The 23,389-nt window shown below is 42.6% G+C and overlaps 1 protein-coding gene across 1 annotated transcript; it reads left to right on the top strand.

Moving 5' to 3' along the window:
* Positions 1-1,219: 1,219 nt before the first annotated feature.
* On the top strand, positions 1,220-22,795 carry asap2b (ArfGAP with SH3 domain, ankyrin repeat and PH domain 2b). Its single transcript, XM_076756873.1, has 28 exons — positions 1,220-1,645; positions 7,756-7,828; positions 10,001-10,146; positions 10,226-10,300; positions 11,060-11,109; positions 11,596-11,725; positions 11,813-11,898; positions 12,099-12,174; positions 12,803-12,889; positions 13,554-13,657; positions 14,072-14,141; positions 15,360-15,447; positions 15,557-15,605; positions 15,692-15,858; positions 16,040-16,173; positions 16,452-16,546; positions 16,662-16,851; positions 16,960-17,045; positions 17,400-17,515; positions 17,887-17,954; positions 18,385-18,492; positions 18,563-18,797; positions 19,274-19,372; positions 19,848-20,118; positions 20,613-20,671; positions 21,120-21,184; positions 21,354-21,473; positions 21,588-22,795. Exons 1-28 carry the CDS (start codon positions 1,520-1,522, stop codon positions 21,660-21,662), a joined length of 3,048 nt encoding a protein of 1,015 aa, XP_076612988.1. The 5' UTR covers positions 1,220-1,519; the 3' UTR covers positions 21,663-22,795.
* Positions 22,796-23,389: the final 594 nt, after the last annotated feature.

The raw sequence follows: 23,389 nt of genomic DNA, 5'->3' as shown, positions 1-23,389 counted from the left end.
AGATTAGTGTTGATGACTTGTGTAAGATTATTTTTCTTTTTCTCACATCACTTTTTGAAAGATGGAATCAAAAACAGAATGGGAAAAGCCTCACATTCATAATTATTTAATAATGATAATTATAATAATCGTCTACAAGTCTGCGTTTCACTAAAATTAGTCTGGATTTTCCAACTGTTTTGTGCTGAATAATGGAATCAATCATTTCCTAATTCCAGGCTGGTCACCGAGGAAGACTGTGCTTCTCTGGACTCACCTCCGAGCTACAATCATCCAGGAGACTCAGGAGTGGAGCTGCTGTCTGCTGGACTGGACGATCCTCATTATAAACTGGATGCTGGAAAGTTCCACCTTTTCCTCTCTTCAGTCCAGGGGGCAGGTGCTCATCATTCATCCATCAGGTGTAACACACCTGGGCAGAGTTAGAGGACAGGAAAGGAAAAGGGACAAACAGCACAGGGAGCACATTGTTTTACACTACCAGGTCCTGCATGAATTTTAAAGGTAGTAGGTTTATTTTTTAACTGTTGGCCCTGCCCTCACCTCCAGGCACGTGTCAAAGATTGTCTATGCTTGAGAGGATACAGCACTCAACAACTTAAAAATAAACGTAGAGCTGAAATAAGTTGATTAATAAATTGACAGAAAATGAATCTGCATCTTTTTAATGTACTTTAAGTGTGTAATTATAATAATAAAAAAAAAAAAAAAGTCACATTACTTCATGCACCTGCAGCCTTGTGGCTCCAGTGCAGCTTCATATTTCCACTCCACTACATCTCAGATGCAAATATTGTACTTTTTACTCCACCAGATTTATCTAACAACTTTAATTACTGGTTTCTTTACTGCCCTGTGAGTACATTTGATACTTTATGACGACTTTGTTAAGAATATGTTTGTATATTTAGGATGCCTAAGTAAGTTGGTCCATGCAGGACTTGTAGTGGAGTATTTTTATAGTTCTGATACTTTGTCTAAAGTGAAGTATCTGAGTACTTCTTCCACCACTGAGTACAAGCAGCTCAAAATTCTACCTATGTGCAGTCCTTCAGTGAATGGACGTAGTTATTTTCCACCACTGCGTTTAATTTCGAAAGACAGACACAGACTGTGTGTTTGTGGTTCCTGGAAACAGCAGCAGAGTGAGAGCTCTCGCCGCTCCGCCTCTCCGCGTCTCCGCCCTGCTCGGTGCGATTTCCTCAGGTGGTGTCAGCGGGACGACGGAGGAGGAAGGTGACGGGACCGTCTGCGTTCGCCTCTGCGGGACAGATCATGGGAAGAAAACCTCTGAACGTCACCCGGAGTTTAACAAAAATCTGATTCACACTTCAGATATGAGGAGGGGTGATTACCGGACACGGGAGAGGATCTTTGGTGGCCGTTCGTGACACTGTGGACGACTTTCAGTCAGTCCAGGTGTGGCTCTCGTACCTGAGGCTGCGGGTTGGTCTGCATAGCGCTTGAGGTTTTACAAACGTTTGTGCATTAGGACAGTGTGTCGTGTTCGGAGCTCACGATGCCGGAGCTGATCAGCGTCACCGAGTTCGTTGCGGAGACCAATGAGGACTACAAAGCTCCAACCACCTCGAACTTCACCACTCGGATGTCTCACTGCAGGAACGCGGTGGCGGCTCTGGAGGAGGTAAGAAAACACGCACGCACGCGCGTGCACGCACACACACACGCGCGCGCGCCCAGAGAAGTACACTGAGATGCATTTAAACTTTAACTTTATTAGTTTTTCTTCTTTTGAATAAAATAGTTAAACTGGCCCCACTGGTCACACTAGACAATAAATAAATAAATAAATACAAATACTGTTAATAGGATATATATATATATATATATAAAACCAATAATAATACTAATAAAAATCACCCAGAAAATCAACTTTGCTTCCATTTTATTTAAACCTCTGCTGCTTTGCTTCCTTCCTATGGTGAAAACCACGACTTGAAGTGATAATTCAGTTTGTTTGAGCCTGTAAAAACCGCTGACTTTGTCTTTGCAGATAGAAAACAAGTTTTAAAGTGTTCCTCTGGGTAGAGATGAAGGTGAAGTGTGTTTCTGGCTCTGCCCTCCTCATCGTCACATTTCCAGGCAGTAAAAGCTGACAAATTTGTCTGTTCTTCAGTGAAAAGAGGAACAGAGAGAAAGACTTCCTCATGGTGAAACATCGCTCGTGTTCAGCTCTGAGTGCAGTTTTCTGCAGCTCAACGTTTTGTAAGAGTTTGGAGCAGCTTCTTTGTTTTGCAATGCAGCGATGATCTTGCATATTTAACTGTACAGATAGGAGGAACCGGTTAGTAAAAGGTCAAAGGTCGGCTGCTGAAGAGCCTCACAGTGAAGGCTTGAACACCAACGTGAATTTTCTGATTCGACTGTAGAAAAGACTGATGACATTCTGTTGTCAGTCAGTACCGCTGTCTAAAGTACTGTTACTACAACTATTACTACTCATGCTACTGCTTAGTACTGAGAGCTGTCCATCATGTGATTGGATCACTGAAGACACATGTTAATGCACAGCATAAACAAGGCTTTAGAGAGGATAACATCAGTTACCACCACCATGCCTGCTTCTGGTTTCCTTCAGTTTCTGAAGAGTTCACAGAGCTCCTGAAGGGGGTTTTCAGGCTCAGAGTTTCCAGTAGTTCTTGGGATATTTTCAGGGGGTTTCATGAGACGAGGCGTGATCCTCCTTTTCATAATGACAAATAAGCTAAAAATAAACTTAATGACATTCAAAACATAGAAGTTTTGATCATCGTTACACTAAATTTGCATTCAATTTCACTTCACTGTCTGTATTTCCATGTGCACTCATGGTTAGTTTAGTACATGTACTTGTGTACATGTACACAAGCTTAAACAACTATTAGTTTACATTTGATAAACCAGAAATATGTGTTCAGTATTAAAGTTTGTTTTAAAGAGTATTAATTCTGTTGTCCTGGTGTCACGTAGCCGGTCTTGATTTGAGGTTTGTAGGAAGCACAGGGCTGGACAGCGTGTTGTGTCTTCCTCCTCCTGTTGCATGCTGGGACGTCCCGCCCAGCGGACCCGGGGCGATGACGGAGCCTCACCCGTCTGATCGAGTCCCAACAAGACCCGTTTCTCCCTGTCTCTCCCCGTTCCTCCCCGTCTCACCCTGTCTCACCCTGTCTCACCCTGTCTCACCCTCTTTGGTCTTTCATGTGTCTCTAATGAATCCTTCATCTTTCCGCCTTTGCCTTTTGTCTTTCTGCTCGCTCTCTCATTTGTTTCTCTCCGTCTTGTCTCGTCTTATGTTCGGTTTTTAGCTCCTCTCATCTTGTCCCAACATGTCTGTCAGACATGTGAGAGGAGTCAAAGCTGCAGCGAGTTTCTTCTTGACACCATCAGCATTTTCAAACGCGAGTATAATGACTATAAACAGATGAGCTCATCATTATTATCTCAGGAAACTTGCTTAAAATCAGCACAGTAACATGTCAGAAAGGAGCATTTATATGTGTTATTGATTGATCATCAGCTTTTTGTTGGGGGTTTTTGTACTTTTCACGAGTCCCAGAGGAGGTGAAGGATTTCAGAGAAGTCTGAGAGGAAGTTGAGGATTGTTCAGTGAATTTCAGGAGGTCTTGTTGAGGTCTCTGGGCCCTTAAATGGCTTTGGTTCTTGAAAAGATATGGTGGTTTGTCAGGAACGAAGGTGAAGCATTTGTTGCTTCTGTCTGTCTTCTGACGTGATAAAGAGTGAAGTTACATTTAAAAGGAAACTTTTAAAACAGAAGAAGAAATAGTAGAAGTAAATGTTAGTTCCAGTTTCTCAGAGTTCAAGGTGACATCCTCAAATGTTTAGTTTGACTGGCAGTCCAGAACCAAAGAGATTCAGTTTACCATCACAGTCACACTGAAACTGTTTGGTTTTGGACATACTGATATTGGACTTTGTACAGAAATTATACAGTATTAGTATAATTTAATATTTGTAAGACTTAACTTTACTGCACTTTAATGTGACAATGCAAGACTCCATTTAGTTTTAATAGATTTTAACAGGTTTTGTACCTTATAAACTCATATTTGAATTAGAACTAAAGCAAAATACATGTTAAATATTCATAGTATATTAAAGAAATACCAACAGCTGATTGTGATGACAAAGGGTCAAACAGGGCCAACAAACTGACACACATACAGTGTGTGATGTTGCAGCGCTGGTTATTTTGGTCTGTGACATTAACCACATTTTAATTTGGTTTTACTACGTGTACTGAGTAGAAATAATTCATCTAAAAAGGTCTGAGTTGAAGCTGTACACAAGTAACTACTGGTGGTGACAGAATCTTTAATTAGAGTCAGATGTAGGGCAGAGACACAAACGCACAGCTAAACACAACACAAAACTGCAGTGAAACACCAGAGGTGTGCCTCCCTGAGGCCAGCAGGCAGGTGTCGGAAAAACAACAGGAAGTTAGTTATTGCAGTTTGGCTGCTGATTGGACCGTTCACTAACGTGGTCAGCAGGTTGAGCTGCGGCAGCGACGCACAGCGTGCAGCTGATTAATGTAAATGTGATTTATTACCTGCAGACAAGATAAAAGTTGTTCTATTGGATGAATCAGACAAATATAAAACAGTAAAAACATGGTTTTATGGACAGGAAAAAAAAAAACACACAGTAAGTGGTGTCATGACAAGCTGGCTGTACGTTATGAAGCCTGCAGAGATTTAAAACTGAGTCTCAGGTGATGGAAACCAGCTTGGTTTGATTCCACGCTCTATAAAACCTAAATGAAACAGAATGTGATCATTTGCTGATCCTTTCTGACATAAACTCAACTGAAAACAGCACAAAGACAATATATTTAATCTTTGACCTCGCCAGCTTCATTGATTTTTGTAATTATCTGCTTATTCTGAGTCTGATGCAGCAACACGTTTCAAACAAGTTGGGACAGGAGCAACTAAAGACTGGGAAAGATGTGGAACGCTCCAAAAACACCTGTTTGGATCATCCCACAGGTGAACAGGCTGATTGGTAACAGGTGAGAGTGTCATGATTGGGTGTGAAAGGGCCGTCCTGGAAAGGCTCAGTCGTTCACGAGTTCACCACTTTGTGAACACATGACTGGATGAAGGATTTTACTGCAGGAGCTCAGGAACACTTTGTAAAGTCATGCAAATGATTCAATCCTGTTTTTTTTTTGTTTTTTTTTCTTCACGTTTCACACAGCGTCCCAGCTCTCGTGGAATCGGGGTTGTAGTTGCAGTTTCTTTGTTCTCTGTGACCTTCAGTCAAACAGTCACTGAGCTACTGGACTTTCTGCATGTTTCCCACACTGAGTCACTGAGCTGTGACTGAGCTGCTGCTGCAGAAAACACTGAGCTGCAGCTGATTCACCTGCTGACAGCGCGTACAGGAGCGAAGCGAGCAGGACTCGTGTTCCTGTTTCCCATCAGCAACATCAGGTGACGTGAAACTCTCGTGGTCGAGCCGTCGACACAGACTGTGAGACGCTGAGCTGAAAGCTGCTGGACTGAAGCGTGAGGCCGTGTCATGTGGAGCTTTAATGATGGTGATGAGTCAGTTCACGTTGGGATGAACTCAGCAGCAGTGCGGCCGCTGAGGCTCATGGGAGCCGTGGTGTTGTCGGTGTTCTTGTCATCATGACAGTGTAATGGCATGTTTACAGGGCCATACGTCATCGGTGTGGTGCTGACAGTGTGCTCATGGGGATGACTGGACGCTCGTAGAATCGCACAACGTCTTGCTGCCTTTCACTCTTTTTATCAACATTGTTAATGATGCGTTTGTCTCGTTTGAATAAGCTTTATTCTTTCCCTGATGAGGCTGCAGCATTTCTTGGAAAGGATTCAATTTCTGATGGTTGATGAACATAATGTAAAGCTGTCGTTTCAATCCTTTAATCGCTGAGCGTTAAAGTTACTGTACGGTCACTGACCCGCTTCACTGCTTGTGTTTGATGTCTCACCTTGTGCAGTGATGTAGAGGCGTACTCCTGGGTGTGTCACCACACTGTGACATCACTGGTGGGTGTGGTTACAGGTGCCACAGGGCAGGACCACAACCAACCAAAAAGAGAGGCTGCTGCTCACACTGATGCATGCATTAGCATTTTTCCTGAACTTGCCCCTGTGAGGCTTTGGTTCAAGGTTATTTCTCTGTTGTTTGAGCGTTTTGATACTCAAACAGTATTTGTACAGCGCCCAGATCTGCTTTATACTCACAGAAGATGTGGAAATCTCACTTTCTACAATGTGGGACCTTTAGTGCTCAATCCAGGATTTTCAGAAGGTGTTGAAGGGTTTACAGAATCCCTGAGTGGTTTCCAGGGTTCTTACTGGGATTTTAGGGGTCTGTGATGAGGTTTTAAGGGTCTTTACAGGATTTCCGCAGATTTTATTTTTATGGAAGGGTCTTCATTTGGAGGACGGGAGTTCAAAAGGTTTTCACTTCACATGAGACCGTATCCCTTCTCTTTAGCTGATCATTGTGCTTCTGTGATAATTGATGCTTAAAACCCCTTAAACTCCAGAAAATTGACTCAAAAGTACAAACAAGAATAGAGGTGCTGCTCCTCTGATCTGTGTAGTCTCATGTTGTGTCAATTGACTGAACTACTTTGCATGAAATCACCTGATCAGAGAAGGTGGCACCCCCACTCAGCCAGCTCATTTACATGCAGCTACAAAGACAAAAACTCTGTGTTTGACGGTTGGACTTTGATTTGACTGGATGAAGTTTTGTCTGAAACACAAACTGTTTCCTCTTCGGCGTCTCTTTGCTCAGCGTCGGCCTGCAGAGAACTCACACCTCAGTATATTTAACTACTTTCCCAAAGTGAGACTTGTTAAAAGCAGCACCTGAAACTACAGCTGAAGTTTTTCTGCCCAAAGTTCAGCGTGAAACAGTCTCGCTGGATTCTTTTCATTGTTGTTGACGACTGCAGCTTTATTTGAGCATTGAGGTTTTTATCGTGACAGAAACGTGTTGTGGGTCTTCCTGGGCACAACCACTGCTTCACAGTGTTTGATCTACTTGACTTACATATAGTGAAGATTTGATGGGTGATTTTCTTTATTTTGTTTCTATTTATGTATCTCTGTTGAACAAACTGATGTCATGCAATGACTCCTGTCCACTACTGTTTCCCTTCAGCATTTATCCTGTTTGTAAAAGTGCAAAATTAAATTGTAAATTCCTCCTCACGACTTGTTGCCCGTCCTTCCAGGCAGGTTTCACTATTTATGAAACTCAGCCGTCAGAGAGTAGATTAGATTAGATTAGATCAGAAAACAACAAAGGACAGACGTCACCTATTGTCTGTCCTCTAGCTTTGATTGACTGACTTGGCAGCTCATCCATGCGATGCTTTTCAGCAGCTGAGTTTCAATGAGTAAAATGTCAGAGTGTCTTTGAATGCATCATCAAAAAGAAATGTGTTTATTGGACTAAGCATTCAGTCACACACACCTGCATCAAAGCATGGACATTTTTAAAGGTAGTTATAACATCGTGCTACCAGCTGTTTACAACAGAACTAACAAAAAATAAACTTAAGCTTCTGCAGGATGATTTTCAAAGAGCTAAACTCAAACCAGCAGCAGCCTGGAAGGACGGAAATGTGTTAGAGTGTTAGAAACAAGAGAAATCTGACTCTGTGTGTGTTCAGCTGAGCGTGGTGTGCACAGGTTTTACACCGTCCAGCTGTGGCGTCTCTGTCCTCACTGTGTTTGTCCTCCTCAGGCTCTGGACGTGGACAGATCGGTTCTGTACAAGATCAAGAAGTCGGTGAAGGCCATCAACACGTCTGGCCTGGGTGAGTGTCACAGTCTCACCTCAGTCTGTCCAAAAATACCAGCGTTTCCCACCACAGAGCCTCGCTCTGCCTGTCACTTCCTGTCTGCTCGTAACTTTGCTCGCTCAGAACCTCCATTTATTAAAAATTCTTTGTCACTGATTGGTTGTTCCACATTTTTATAATTTCCTCATACGTTTCTTGAGTACCAGCAGTGAACTACTGATTCACCAAAATGGAAAGATAAACAGCCTAAAAAGTGGCTCCATGCACATATTTTTTCTGCTCGCAGTCCCCAAAACTCTCAACATGTTTACTTCAAATAGAAATAAGAAAAAGTGACAAAAACCATGAAAATGTCAATTTTTTTAAATATGTTTTTGGCATCATAAAGGCTCAGAATGTTGCATCATCTTATTTCATATGCATTAAAACTGTTAAAACAGTTGAAATAGTTTAATTTAAAGGATAAAAGGTTGACTCAAAGTGAGCGAGCGGTGCTGATGGAGAGAGCTGTGGGAGTCAGAATCACTGTTCTGGTAACTTAAATTAGGACCCAGCTGGTGGTGCGTTCAGTGTGGAGGGTCTGTGTTCAGGCAGGTGGAGTCTCACCTCCAAACATTCCTGTCATACTGCTCTCCTGTCCCAGCATGCCGAGGGAGGGACGCCCGCCTCGACTAACTGCTTACCCACTGACACAGAAAGAGACTAAATCATGCAAAATATTATCATGTTTCATTGATCTAAAAAAAGCACCCAGATTCAGACAGCTGTCAGAGGAAAAGTCTGATATCATCAACAGAATCTACGATGAAAACGGCTTCAAACCTGATAACAGACCAACAGGATCAGTGGCTTCATCTTCACTGTTAGACGCAAGCATACGAACAACAAATAGATTGATAATCTTATTTTATTGCAAACAACACCAGGAGACCTTGATGGTTTTATTTCTACTTGGATTTGGTACGTAACTATGAACACACGTCAAAAATATTTCTCATTTTAAAGCAGCTTCATGGAGCTTCATCCTCCGTCTGCCTGCACAGAGAGCACACGCCTGTCGAACCAGGTTGTGGGTTGCCAGGTTGCGGTTGCAGATGGGTTGAAATTGTATGTAGCGTGTGGATTGTGTTTCATACACGTACTGGCAGCTGGGATCACATTACACAAACACACAAAACTTACTGCTGTGGCTACGTCGTTGAACTGGGACCGTTAAAGGTCTCTTCACCGAGCCGCTCGCTGCACTCGGAGAGGAATGAAGTTTACAGGTCAAACACGAAGTGTAAAAGTCACAGTTAGTCAAAAAACAATGTCCACAAATGATTTCAGTGAATAACTGACACACTTCATTTGTAGCTTGCAGCCGCTGGTGCAACAAAACCAGTTTGAGAGTGAAGAGGAACAAAGAGAGATCATCCGGTTCAAGGTTGTGAAAGTGGAAAAAAAGTGAAAGCGATGATGATGATGAGCCTTCTGTTCTTCATCCATGCTGACCTTTGACCTTTGCTGACATGAACCAGCTGCTTGATGAGTGTGAATGGTGGTGCCTTTAAGACACTTTACAGCCATATTTGCTTTGTTTAACTGGATGTTGTAATACACATAGAGTGCATTAGAAAAACAACATTTTTTAGATGTTTCCAAATTAAATGATTCATGTACAGTTTAAATGCAGAGTAAGAAAATTGTTTTGATTCTGAATTTGACCCCATGATACAGATGTTTGGAGGAACAATAACAGTGCGTTCCTTTCAGTCACTAACAGTACAAACATCCAGGAAAAAGGAACAAGGACGTAGAATTATGAGTTGGGGAATTTGGTGTTTTGTTTCTGTTCTGTGTTGTTATTTGAGTTTTTATAGTGAGTCAGGAATCTTTCAACACAAAAGTTCTCCAAATTAAAAGCATTAAATATCACACAAGCTGGACAGTAACAAGAAAAACGAATTTACGAAACAGCAAAACCTCAGTGAGGACATTTAGGTGAGACTTTGATGTTCAAGTAGAAAGATGGAAACTATTCAAAGTGTCAGAGCAAAGACAGCAAATGCTCAACCCCCTTTTCATTTAAGTGGAGCTATAGAGGAAAATGATAATAATAATGACGGCCCGGTGCTTTCTGCAGGTGAGGATCACGACACCTGAGATTCAGTTTGCTGAACTGAATCTGTGTTCTGTGTGTTGCAGCTCACGTGGACAATGAGGAGCAGTACATCCAGTCCATGGAGAAATTCGGAGAGAACCTCGTTGGCAGGGAGGACACCGAGGTCGGCTCGGCCTTCCTCAAGTTCGCTGTTTTCACCAAGGAGTTGACGGCGCTCTTCAAAAACCTGGTGAGTGTCTGCGATGAGGCCCGAGCTCTGAATCAAAAGGTTAAAGTGAAATTCTGAACTGTTAACTTCCTGTTTTCAGATGCAGAACATGAACAACATCATCACCTTCCCCCTGGACAGTCTGCTGAAAGGAGACCTGAAAGGAGTGAAAGGGGTTTGTGTTCAGTTTCCCCCGTCAGTCTGAAAACAACCACACAGTGCGAATACGGTGGCCCTGAGAGCTCAACAAACTGCAGCTTAAGACAAAACGCACAAGAAAATGAAGAAAACACCTTCACCAGTTTGACAACACGTGAGAAAAAGTGAGAAAACACCAAAACCGCTGCCGGATAATTGACCCCGGTGACATCACAGGTGTGTCCATCACTTTTTGGCGTCCCCTGGAAACATCGGGTGTTTTCCATTCAGACATCAGCATCTGTAGTTGGTGTTGTTTTCTCACTTTGCAGCTTTTTTTTCTTCACGTGTTGTGAAATCGCTTTCGCCCGTTTGCTCTCGTTTTCTCGCTCTGCTGTGCGTTAAGCTCTCAGAGTCACTGCAGCACAGTTTCCCAGAGTTGAAGGTGACGTCCTCAGGTGTCTAAACTAACAGAGATTTAATGATTGTCTACATGCTGCTCTCTTTCTAACCAAATACACGAGTGAAGTTATAGAAGTTATGTGTTTTGGAGATAATATCAAGAAAAAAGAAAAAAGTAAAAGGACTCAGGAACTCGGTGAAGTGTGCTTTAAAGTTCCCTTCTGTGGTTTTATCAGTGAAAAAAACCCTCACAAACGTTATCATCTTGAAATATTTCCTGAGTGACTCACAGTTCAAAGTCCTCTCTCTCTGTGGTTGTTTCTGTGAATCAGTGCTGCGATGTGATTGGTCAGGACTCAGTCTAATCATGTGACGTCTCCTCCTCCTCCTCCAGGATCTGAAGAAGCCGTTCGACAAAGCCTGGAAGGATTATGAAACCAAGCTGTAAGAACAAAAACGTGCTGTCAGTTATGAAGAAACACAAGCTGAAGTGTTCATGACGGAGTTTAGTTCAGTTTCTCAAGTCTTTAGATCCGAAAAATAATAATAATAATAACAATGAAGATCTTCATAAGTGACTGAAACTTCTGTCGTTTTTAATAAAGTTATTAACAAATGAACCACAGTCATTAATCTGTCAAACGTAGAGAAGTAAAAAGTACAATATTTCCCTCTGAGGTGTAGTGGAGTGGAATTGAAATACTCAAGTACCTCAAAACTGTAGTCAAGTGCAGTACTTGAGTGAAAATACTCAGTTACTCTCTACCACTGGTTTCTGGAAGTGTCTCTCTGCAGTTAGACAAGTGTGATACCAATATTCATCTGTTCCCTCTGCAAGCAAAGGGATCTGAATCGAGACTCCCTGTTTGCCAACTCGTGCAGTAGTTTTAGTTTTCATGGCGCTCTTGACTCGACCTTTGACCTCTGCAGAGCAAAGATTGAGAAAGAGAAGAGGGAGCACGCCAAGCAGCACGGGATGATTCGCACCGAGTTCAGCGGAGGAGAGATCGCCGAGGAGATGGAGAAGGAGAGGCGACTCTTCCAGCTGCAGATGTGTGAGGTGAGGTCCCTCGAACGCCTCTTCAGTTAGTCTGAAATGGAAAAAATCGGAGAGTTTTATTTCCTCCTGTCTGGTTTCTCTCTGCAGTATCTCCTGAAAGTGAACGAGATCAAAGTGAAGAAAGGTGTCGACTTCCTGCAGAACCTCATCAAGTATTTCCACGCTCAGTGCAAGTACGTCACTCTGCAAAATGATCCTAATAATAATTTAAAGTTCCAAATTAGTCAGTTTAGTTTCTTAATGAAATGAGAGAAAAGCAAAGCAAAGTTTCATTTTCTTCAATAGCAACAAAGAGATTTATTTTGTGCAGTTCTCTTTGAAAAATGTGTAAATTTAGACTTGTTTTCCACTGAATGCTTTTCTCTGTGTTCAGTTTCTTCCAGGACGGACTGAAGGCCGTGGAGAGTCTGAAACCCTCCGTAGAAAAACTGGCTGCAGACCTGACGACGGTGAGGACGGAGATATTTAAAGAATCGTGAAGAGAGAAACTATTACTCGTAGATTATAATGAAGAATTCTAATTAATCATTTTATCTAAAATGTCACTGTGAAAATACTCCACTACAAGTATTCAAAGCTTTACTGCAGTGAAAGTATGAAAAGTAAAAAGTACACATGTTGCAGTAAAATGCTCCCTGTCTGTTTTTCTATCTGCTGTTCGTGGATTAATATTTCTGCTGCATTAATGTGCGTGTTACATTTTACTAGATATTTAAGATCATTTGAAGTACTTCATATACTGTTGGCTAGTTTAATGTACAACAATGCATCATATTCTGTAAGATCATCATATGTTTGCACTGGACAGGAAGGATATGAGAAACTGTAATGTAGGAACTAAAGCTGTCAGACAAACGTAGTGGAGGAAAAGTATAATATTTGCCCCTGAAGTTTAAAGCAGCATAACATGGAAATACATGTACCTTGAATTTGCATTCAAATGCAGTACTTGAGTAAATGTACTTTGTTGCACTCCACCTCTGAAAAATACGCATTGCACTGCGCTTCAGACAGGGGTCACCAGTAATGTTTATACCATTTGTGGTAAATATCCTTCTCTTCTTCTGTGGTGTTCAGATTAAGCAGACTCAGGATGGAGAGAGGAAACAGCTGAGTCAGCTCCGAGACGTCCTGAAGGCGTCTCTGCAGTCTGAGCAGAAAGAGGTGAGAAATAAAACTCAGAGTATTCTCTGTTACCACAGTATTTCTCGTTCTTCATCCTTCAGTTCTGAGTGGGCGGGACATGTTTGATTGACAGCTGAGCCAGTCGTCTGGGGCAATGAGAGGAAATAATTGTCATGATGACTGTGTCTTAGACGAGAACAGGCTGCGTTTTGTTGGCAGAGCTGTTGATAGTTCTATCGATTCTATGCCATTTAATCAATGAATGATGAATCCAAACATGGCCGCCCATTGAACATCAGCATGTTAGCATCGTCATCGTGAACATGTTAGCATGCTGAAGTTAGCATTTAGCTCAAAGCACCAAGTGTTAGCATCAAAATACACTTGCCAAAGTACCAAAAGAAAAGTGCTCATTGTGTAGAACGTTTCATCTTTAATAATACATCAAAAGATATTTTTTGATCAAATTTGGTTTAACATCTGAATGTGCAAAATAACTAGTAAGTTAAATTTTAAAATACAGGTAGTGCAGTAAAAAGTGTAAAAATGTCCCTCTGAAGTGTAGTCAAAGTTATTCTTATAGTACTTTCCACCGCTGCCTCCCTGCAGTGGCTCCATGTCCACCCAGGGGGGCCCGACCCCCACTTTGAGAACCTCAACATGAATGGAGGTTGATGTTGGTGTTTTTCCTGGTTCTTCACAGGACGCTCAGGCCAAACAGAACGCAGGCTACAGCCTCCATCAGCTGCAGGGCAACAAGGCTCACGGCACCGAACGCTCCGGAGTCCTTTACAAGAGGAGTGAGGGGTGAGTGAGTGAGCCACTTAAATACTCACATAAAGTACTTCTGCTCTGATGTACTGTGAGGTCGTACTAGCGTAGCGTTATATTTATACCACTTTAAACTCCCACAAAGTCCTGATTTAGTTTGATGTGGTTTTCTTCTTCACTGTCCAGTAACGTGATGCATGATGTTGGAGAGTTTTATAGACGACTGATTGATTTGTGTAATTTAAAAGGAATGGTACAAAAAGAACAGGAAATATTATACTTTTTACTCCACTACAGTATTCAACAGCTATAGTTACAGGTTACGTTTTACAGAAAACATTTGATATGCTGATATGATGTGAATGCTGTACTATTAATCTATTCGTATTCCATGACTGTGTGAAGATCAATACAGCGATGTGTTATCAATAACTCGTGTGTCGTCCTCAGGCTGAGGAAAGTGTGGCAGAAGAGGAAGTGCTCGGTGAAGAACGGGTTCCTGACCATCTGCCACGGCACGGTAAGACACCAGAGCCTCTTCTCCTATTGGTCCACCTGCATGAGAAGCTCCTCCTTCCTGCCTGCATGTCCATCAGCCAATTAAAAAGTCTCCTTCTGGGCTTTATTTTTGATTTCAAATGGGGGAAACACAAGATCTCATTTTAGCTTTAGTTTCTTATTTGTTTCCTTCTTTTTGTTCCTTTCTTTTATTTTGAAGTTTTTACATGAAGAGTCAAACGGCCAATCAGGACAGAGCAAGCAGCAGAGGAAGAGAAAAAGGAGGAGAAGGAAGAGCATAAGGAAAAGGATGACAGAGAGAAGGGTGGGAACAGGATTCAAATCTGACCCTGATAGATCCTGGGCTGGTTTGGGGGTGGCGGGTGGAGGGGTGTGTGATTTCTACCTTTCGCTGGTCTCTGCTTCAGCTTTCAGAAATATAGAGCTCTGGATGTATCTGCACTGTGGAGCAGGAATGTCCACAAGGACAAGATAAAAGTCTCAGTGTCTCTTGCATGTTGGACTTTGTGATGTTAGTCCTCTAGTCGACACTAAAAGACACCGGGTTCATCCAAATCTCTTAAAGTACATCTCACAATCTCTAAAAAGGGTCTCTTGTGTTTTCTCAGACTGTCTTCTCTCTCTGACTTTAACTGTATCCATAATAATAAAAAAGGAAATAACAGATAGTGAAAAGAAGAAAATGAAGAAAATTGTTTGTTGTTCAGGATTTACAATTAACACAGATGATGAATCAGAAAAATAAAATATAAAACTTTGCATCAAATCAGGCCAATCAGCTGCAGCATCCAATCAATAACTGATATCCAATAAGGGTACATGTCAGCCAGTGCTCTGCCAGAGCTTTGAGCCGGCCGTCAAGATGGCGGACCAGAACGATTTCTGGTTCAAGTGAGGAAATATCAAACGAGACTGGAGACGAATCCTCCATCTGAACAACTAGTGGTGTGATGGGAACATGAATAACTTCATAACAATCCATCCAGTGTTCAGACAAAACTGCAAGTCAACCTCATTGTGGCTCTAGAGGAAAAGTCAGAGGACCGACAAAGTAATTTGGTTTCGTCATCTACTCGCCATGGACACAGATACCAAATTTTGTGCTAATCCACCCAGTCTACAAACATCTTATATTGAACACTTAATACTTGTCCAGTTCAGTGTGACAGGCGTCCTCTCCTGCTGTGTCTCACCTTCCTCCCTGCGTCTTGTCTCTCAGGCTAACAGACCTCCGGCCAAACTCAACCTGCTCACCTGCCAGGTGAAGAGGAGTCCAGACGAGAAGAAGAGCTTCGACCTGTTCTCACGTAAGCTGCAGGCGCACGCTCGCCTATCGAGAGAACGTCTTTATTTTGTCTTGTATCCTGTCTGAAAATATTTCTAATGTCTCATTTCCTGTGTGTTTCCTTCCCTCAGATGACCGAACGTACCACTTCCAAGCTGAGGATGAAGCCGAGTGTCAGATGTTAGTAGTAGAAAGCTCGACCCTCGACTGTCTGCCTCACCTCTGACCTCTGTTTTAACATCTGCTCTAATCTGCTGTTTTCCCAGCTGGGTGTCGGTGCTGCAGAACAGTAAAGAGGAGGCGCTCAACAAAGCCTTTAAAGGCGACCAGAACGAAGGAGAGAACAACATCGTGCAGGAGCTGACCAAAGCCATCGTAGGAGAGGTGAAGAGGATGAGCGGCAACGACGGCTGCTGCGACTGCGGAGCTCCTGGTCAGTATGACTGCTACTACGAGCACTGCTACTAATACTGCTGCTACTACTGCTAGTACTAAAACCTCTGCAATAGAAGCTGTTTGTGAGAGTGAACACTCACACCAAAATATTTGCATGATGTGGAAGATGAAAACAAAACCAAGAAAGAGCTAAAACCACCATCATCTTGCACCATCAGCTCCCACCTGGCTGTCCACCAACCTCGGGGTGCTGATCTGTATCGAGTGCTCGGGGATCCACAGGGAAATGGGGGTCCACTACTCCAGGATCCAGAGTCTGGACCTGGACGTCCTGGGAACCTCCGAGCTGCTGGTGAGTCCACTTCACTGTCGTGACTGAGTAGTTGATTTCTCAGTCTGTCTTTTATTTGACCTTCTGTTTCATTTTAGATCGAGTTTTTCACTCTGTTTTTATCATGTTGAGTAGAATTGATAAGTTAAATGCTAAATATATTATTTTTTGACAGTTTGCTTTGTTAAATCCTATAAAGTGCTACCCTTTTGGTATATTAGATTTATTAGAGATTTGTCATTTAGCATTAATATTAAAGCTCTGCAGTGAGCAGCACCTGATCAGATGTTGTGTTTTAGTTGGCAAAGAACGTGGGAAATGCCAGCTTCAACGAGATCATGGAGGCAGATCTGTCTGCGCAGGACGTCACCAAACCTGATCCGACCAGCGACATGTGAGTGACGGCCTAGACGACATGATCTGAAAACAGTGGTTACGTAGAAGGAAGGAAATCTCAAATGTGAAAACGGACTAAATCGTATGAACTGCTCCTGGGTGTTGTCTTGCAGGCAGATGAGGAAAGACTACATCACAGCAAAGTACACAGAGAAGCGTTTCGCTCAGCGGCTTTGTGCTGACGCTGCGTCCAGACTGCAGCTTCTGTACGAGGCCGTCAGGAACAGAGACATCCTGTCTCTGATCCAGGTCTACGCTGAGGGAGTGGACCTGATGGAGGCCAGCCCACAGCCCAACGAGCACGTACGACTGCACTGATTACTTCTGTCAACTGTCATTCAGATACTGCAGCTGTTGCAGAATTTACGATTTCACTCCATCTGAGCGAGTGGTGTTTTTACTGTTTGTCAGGAACCTGGAGAGACGGTGCTACACCTGGCGGTCCGTATGGGCGACAGAAACTCCCTCCACATTGTTGACTTCCTCGCCCAAAACAGGTGACCGCCACAGTCTGAACCACACATCATTACGAGAGTTGCAGCTAAAGTTAGCATTAAGCATGTTGGTGTAATTAAGAAAACCTGCTGGATAGCAATTATTTCTGAGTTACTGTGCTCACAGAGAAGCACCCAGGTAGAGTCACCCAATATACAGAATTCAAGTCCTGTACTGCAAGCAAGCAAGGTTCTTGAAGGTAACGACTCACAGGGCTCTGAGCTAACTGGTGAGCTAACATGCTAGCCACCTGGGACACAGCCATCTTGACTCTATTGTGGTTGGTTTGTAGAGAATACAGTGTTTCAATGAGCGTCCTGACATGTGTAACACTAGTGGATGTGTGTGTGTTTCAGTGGTAACCTGGACAAGCAGACGACCAAAGGAAGCACAGCGCTGCATTACTGCTGCCTGACAGACAACAGCGAGTGTCTCAAGCTGCTGCTGAGAGGAAAAGCTTCAGTGTCCATCAGTAAGAACACGAACACACAGAAGACACAAACTGAACTGTGGAAACAGGATTTCTGGAGACTCAACCAGCGTCAGCAGAACGAGACGAAAGCAGGAACCCCTCTCATTACGGTGGCCTTATATGACACCATGTGTCCAACTCCTGAATTAGCTTTAATCATGTTCCAGATACAAACTTAAGATGTTTTGCCCTGATAGAAGATAAAGATCTAAGAATATCAAAGTTGGTCATGAAACAGTTCAGTGTCCTGCTGTGTGGGGAGCATTACAGCCTCACGAGGGCGACAGCATGAATATAAGCCTTGAATCTTTTTTCCAGAAGTCTCAGTTTTCAGTGAAATGCTTCATTTGACCGTGAATTTGTCTCCTCAGCAAATGAAGCTGGAGAGACGCCGTTGGACATCGCTAAACGTCTCCGACACACTCAGTGTGAAGAACTGGTAAGACTCTCTGAGAGAAATCATTGTTTGTATTTGTCTTCATGTCTGTTGTTTTGTATGAGGTTAGATGAGCTCTTTGTTTTATTTATCTCATTTGAACAGAATGTAATTCACTATTAGCTAATGATGTGTATATTTATATATAGAAATATGCAGTTAAATTTACATGAACTGAGCTGAATTAACTACAATGAATAATATAAAGACCTATTGTAAAATAAGCTAAAGCTATGCTAAGCTAAGACTAGCTAAGAAGTCAAACTAAACTACTGTTAAAGTGAACTGGACTGGAATAAATGACACAAAATTGAAGCTTTTCATGATGAAATGACACAAAACATCTATGTTAGCTAAGATAAGATAAATTTTTCATGAAAAAAACAAAATAAAGCAAACAAAACTAACACAAAAATTTTTTTGTACATTTCAGCTGACTCAGGCTCAGACAGGAAAGTTTAACGTCCACGTTCACGTTGAGTACGAGTGGCGTCTCCAGAATGAGGACCTGGATGAGAGTGAGGACGAGATGGAGGACAAGGTCAGCTGGTTTTATATTAAACAGCTTATGGACATAACTGTTTGGATGTGTAACAGCCTGTTTTCTGCAGCCCATCCCTAACCGGCGTGAGGAGCGTCCAGTCAGCTGCTTCGTGCCGGGCAGCAGCCCCATGCAGCCCAACCTGGCAACGTTGGCCCGGGACGCCGCCTGCCTGGTGCGGGACAAACAGAGACCTCAGGTCCCCAGTATGATGATCAGCAACGAGACCTACGGCACCATGATGGACTTCAACCTGCCGCCACCGGGACCAACACCCCCGCTACCACCCAGAGCACCCAACAGAGGTCAGAGGCTGATGGGAAGCTGATTCAGCTTTAGTTGTAGCTGCAGGACTAAACTTTCAGGGTTTTGCTGAGTGTTTTCCAAATCTTTGGTTTTTCACTAAGTTCCTGCAAATCTAGTGACTAATGACGCTAAACTAAGAGGGTGAACATCGTCGACATCAGCATGTTAGCATTGCCATTGTGAGCATGTTAGCATGGTGATGTTAGCATTTACCTCAAAGCACTGCTGTGTTTAAGCACAGCCTCACAGAGCTGCTAGCATGACCGTGGGCTGTTAGTCATTAGTTGTTGAAATATGACTAACATGATTTTTTTGGAAGCTAAATTAGTTTTTGTTTTGGGGGTCCTTTTATTGGACGGTTTGATTCAGTGTAATATTGGTAGTGATTGATTGGCTTTACCGTTTTTGTCTTTTCACTTGGATTGAAAAGTCGCGCTCAGAAATGCTGAGATGTTTTGTCTACCTGCCGTTTCAGGACACAGCAAAGCAGCTCCCATGGAGACGGTAGGAAGACAGCGGTCGTCCTCCGACCCCCCCAACCCTCAAACCCCTGAGAGGAACTCCTCCATGTACGGTGAGTGTCGCTTCCTGTCATCTTCATGTAGAGTCCTCTACAGTCCACTACATCCTCATAGACCTCTTCAAATTTTTATCCTCATTCGTCTGTTTTTACCTAGATTTTAATATTTTGTGCTGTGGTTTTATGCTTTGTCTTTGTTTTTATTTTCCTTACCTCCATCTTATTTTACATTCATTTTTTATCTGTTTTTATGTCCATTCTGTTTCTGATGGTTCACAACAGTGAAGAGGAAAAGAAAACAAGATTAAAAGTTAATTTAAAGTAACCTTTGAAAGTGAAAACTATGATGAAATATTATACTACACCTACTATATACTACTATACTATATTCTGATCCTGTGAAATACACTTTGTGTTCTGTTTCATGTTCTAAGTGTTACTGAGTACAGAGAAATACAGAGTGTATATTTTAAGGAGATGTTTTCTGGTCAAATGAATCTAAATCAAATCTTCTCTCCTCCACTCCCAGTGCTCCCAGTAGCTCCTCCTCCTCCAGTAAGCAAGAGGTCCAGCATGTTGGAGTCCAAGACCTTGTCAGCCAAGAACACCCCCCTCCCTCCTCTTCCTCCCCCACCAGCAGCAGGACTGCCCTCAGTCATCCCACTGCCTCCAGTCCCACCAGCACCCGGCATCCCACCACCACCCCACTTTAAAGCTCCCATCCTCCCTCCACCAGTCCCCAGTCATCAGGCCAGCAGACCGCCACCACCAGGACCCAAGTCTCCCAAATCACCCACAGGGTACGCACTGGTCTGTAGTGGACCGTACTGGACTTAATTGGATAGCAGTGAGCCACACTGGACCATTTGGGACTGTATTGGACTCTGGTGGACTCTAGTTGACCATACTAGACTGGACTGGACTGGACTAGTCTCTGGTCTTTACTTGTTAGTACTGGACAAAACCGGTTGGTACTGGTCTTTGCTGTTCACTACTGGTCTGTTCTGCTCTGAACTGTCTGGACTGGTCTGGACTGGTCAGCATGGGACAGTACTGGTCTGAACTGATCAGTACTGCTGATTTATCTTTCTACTGGTTGGTTCTGCTTGACTGTTCAGTACTATTCTGTACTGGTACATACTAGTTTTCACCAGCTGTTACCAGTTAGTACTGGTCAAAACTGGTCTTTACTGGTTGGTAGTGGTCTGAACTGGTTTTTAATGGCTTTGCATTAAATTACAATCAGTCTGTTTTACAGAGTTTGATCATTTGACTTTATTTTGTCTGATTTCAGATCAGTGAAACATCCTCCACAGAGACCTCCTGTCCGGACTGCATCTGTGGATAAAAGAGGTACTCGCACACACTCACAGATTCTGTACTTGTGAAGACCCTTGTTGACAGCCCTAAACTCTAATCTTGACCCTTTCAGTCTCAGACCAACTAGTGTTTTTGTACTACTTCCAGCTATCAGCCTCTCAAAGGCTGTCATTAGCTTCAAATATGGATGTATTGGGCAGTGTCTTCCATGTCCACCATGTTGTACTGCCATGTTTCTGTAGTAGCCCAGAGCGGACAAATTAAACATTGACTCTGGCGAACAACTTTTTTTGAGAGTTTTGTGGCCACTCAAGAGGACTGAGGTGAGGGGTGTTTAGCTGGTTGCACTCTGCAGCTTCACCACTGGATGGCACTAAATCCTACACACTGGTCCTTTAAGTAATGAAGAAACTTGTGAAGTTGTGTGTTTGTGTTCATAACCCTGAGCCCTAACCCTTTGTTGTTTTTTCTGTCTGTGTAGGGACACAGGCCAAATCCCCAAATAGTCCTTCTCCTCCAACACCCAAACCCAGAAGCACCTACTCTGTAAGTCCTCAAACATAACAGCAACAACACAGAGGTCAGAGGTCAACACTGAGGGTTGTTAGTGTAGTTTGGTTTAGTTTATTGTTACTAAACCAACACACATTAAACCCAGTCTATATAATTATATATAAATGTGTGTGTGTGTGTGTGTGTGTGTGTGTGTGTACAGAAGCAGAAGCCTCAGAGGGTGAAGGCCATCTACAACTGTTCAGCTGATAATCCAGACGAGCTGACGTTCACCGAGGGGGAGGTGATCATAGTGGAGGGGGAGGAGGACAGCGAGTGGTGGGTGAGTGACAGCTACACCTTCACAGCAGGAAATACATCATCGCGTCCCTCTGACTTTAACAAAGACATCGTTTTGGTTGTACTCAGCTGTTCTCTCTCTATCTCTGTGTTTCAGGTCGGACACATTGAAGGAGAGCCGACGAGGCGAGGAGTCTTTCCTGTCACCTTCGTCCACTTCATCACAGAGTGACTTCAGGTGTGATCAGAGATCATTCACACCTGCATACTGTTCACTTCCTGTTCTCCACCAGCACGGCTCAGTCTGAGTGGAGACGTTAAGGACAAAGACTCCAAGTGATCCTCCAGGAAGCTGGAGCCCGACCTGAGACCCGAGTCAGACCGCAACACCAAATCAACTGAAACAAAGCACTGAAGCTCCTTTTTGTTCCACCTGAAAGCTTCATTCAGTCTTCTGTCTGTCAGATGTTGAACATTTTCAACCCCTGCAGGACCCACCTGTAACTCTACCTGTTTTGTCCGTGCCTTGTTCAAACTCACAGAACTTTATTTTAATTTCTCAAATGTGTCAGGCTGAATTTGAGGGGAATTTGTTTAAAGTGATCCAGCAGAGTGTCATATTATTATTATATATCTTGAATTTGAATATTTCTCTGAATGGAAACATCATCCCTGTACACAAAGCAGCTCCACAAAAATGTTTTTGCACTGTGGTGTGGAAGAACTTGACTGGTCTGCACAGAGAGCTGATTTCAACCCCTCCAAACACCTTTGGGATGAACTGGAACCCCGACTGTGAGACCTGATCAGCAGCATCAGTGGTGGACCTTGCTGATGCTCTGGTGTCTGAATGAAAGCAAGTCCTCGCAGCAGGTTCAACATCTGGAGGAAAGACTGAAACCTGAAGAGTGGAAGCTGTTGGAGTAGAACACTGATGAACATGAACATGATCACACATGTTACATATAGAGCTGTCCACATAGTTTTGGCCATATCATGTATATGATCTTCTAAGACAGAGTCAGGGAAGTGCTCAGTGATGTAACTTTGACTCTGAATGTTTTCATAACAAAAGGGATTTTCACTGGAAACACTGATGGAAACATGATTAAAAAAGGATTATTTGAACATTTTGGCTGAAGGGAAACTGTATTACTGTTCATGAGGGGAGCAATAGATATGAACGTCCACAATTTTACTGTTCTCTTATTTTCTCTCAATGCACAGTGCCATTAAAAGCAGCTGAAACTGCTCCTTTATCACTTTGGAAATGTGTATTTTTAATGAGCCGGCTGGTTTTACAGACAATGATGCACTCACTTTTTACCTCTTTCCGTCTCTCTGTCATGTTCCCTTAATCTCCCATCTCTGTCATCTTTTTCATTCTTACCTTCTCTGTTTATATGTTCCTTTCTTCAGCTTCAAATTCAGATGTCTAATTTTCTAATAGTTTAAATAATAATTTTTGTTCAACCAATAGTCAAAAACTCAAAGGTATTCAGTTTACTGTCATATGAAACAGAGAAAATCCTCACATTAGAGAAGCTCCAGTCAGAGACTTGTTGGAGTGTTTGCTTCATAAATCACTTGAACAATTGATCTTTATTAAAATTGTTGCTGTCTTTAAAATTATGTTTGTGTTGATCAATTAATCAGTTCATCTATGGATTTCAGCTATTCTCTCCTCCTTCCAATAGTACTTAGAATAATAATCATCATTATTGATTTCACACACCATGTTTCAGAATGAAGTTACAAGGTGCTTTACAGGGGTATATCAAGATTTAAACATTGTAACACTACAGTCAAATAAAATCAGATAACAGTACAAAAAAATATAAAACCATAGAAAAGGATTTTTTTTAAAAAAATAAGCAAGTACAAGAGGTACAACATACCAGATGTGGAAAAATAAAACTTTAATAGTTTTTGTTGCATCTGCTTTTGTTATGTTTGTCC

Source organism: Chaetodon auriga, chromosome 18 (assembly GCF_051107435.1).
Source record: "Chaetodon auriga isolate fChaAug3 chromosome 18, fChaAug3.hap1, whole genome shotgun sequence".
Classification (NCBI taxonomy): Eukaryota; Metazoa; Chordata; class Actinopteri; order Chaetodontiformes; family Chaetodontidae; genus Chaetodon; species Chaetodon auriga.
The sequence above is the reverse complement of the archived record's forward strand: the minus strand, read 5'-3'. Positions and strand labels throughout refer to the sequence as shown.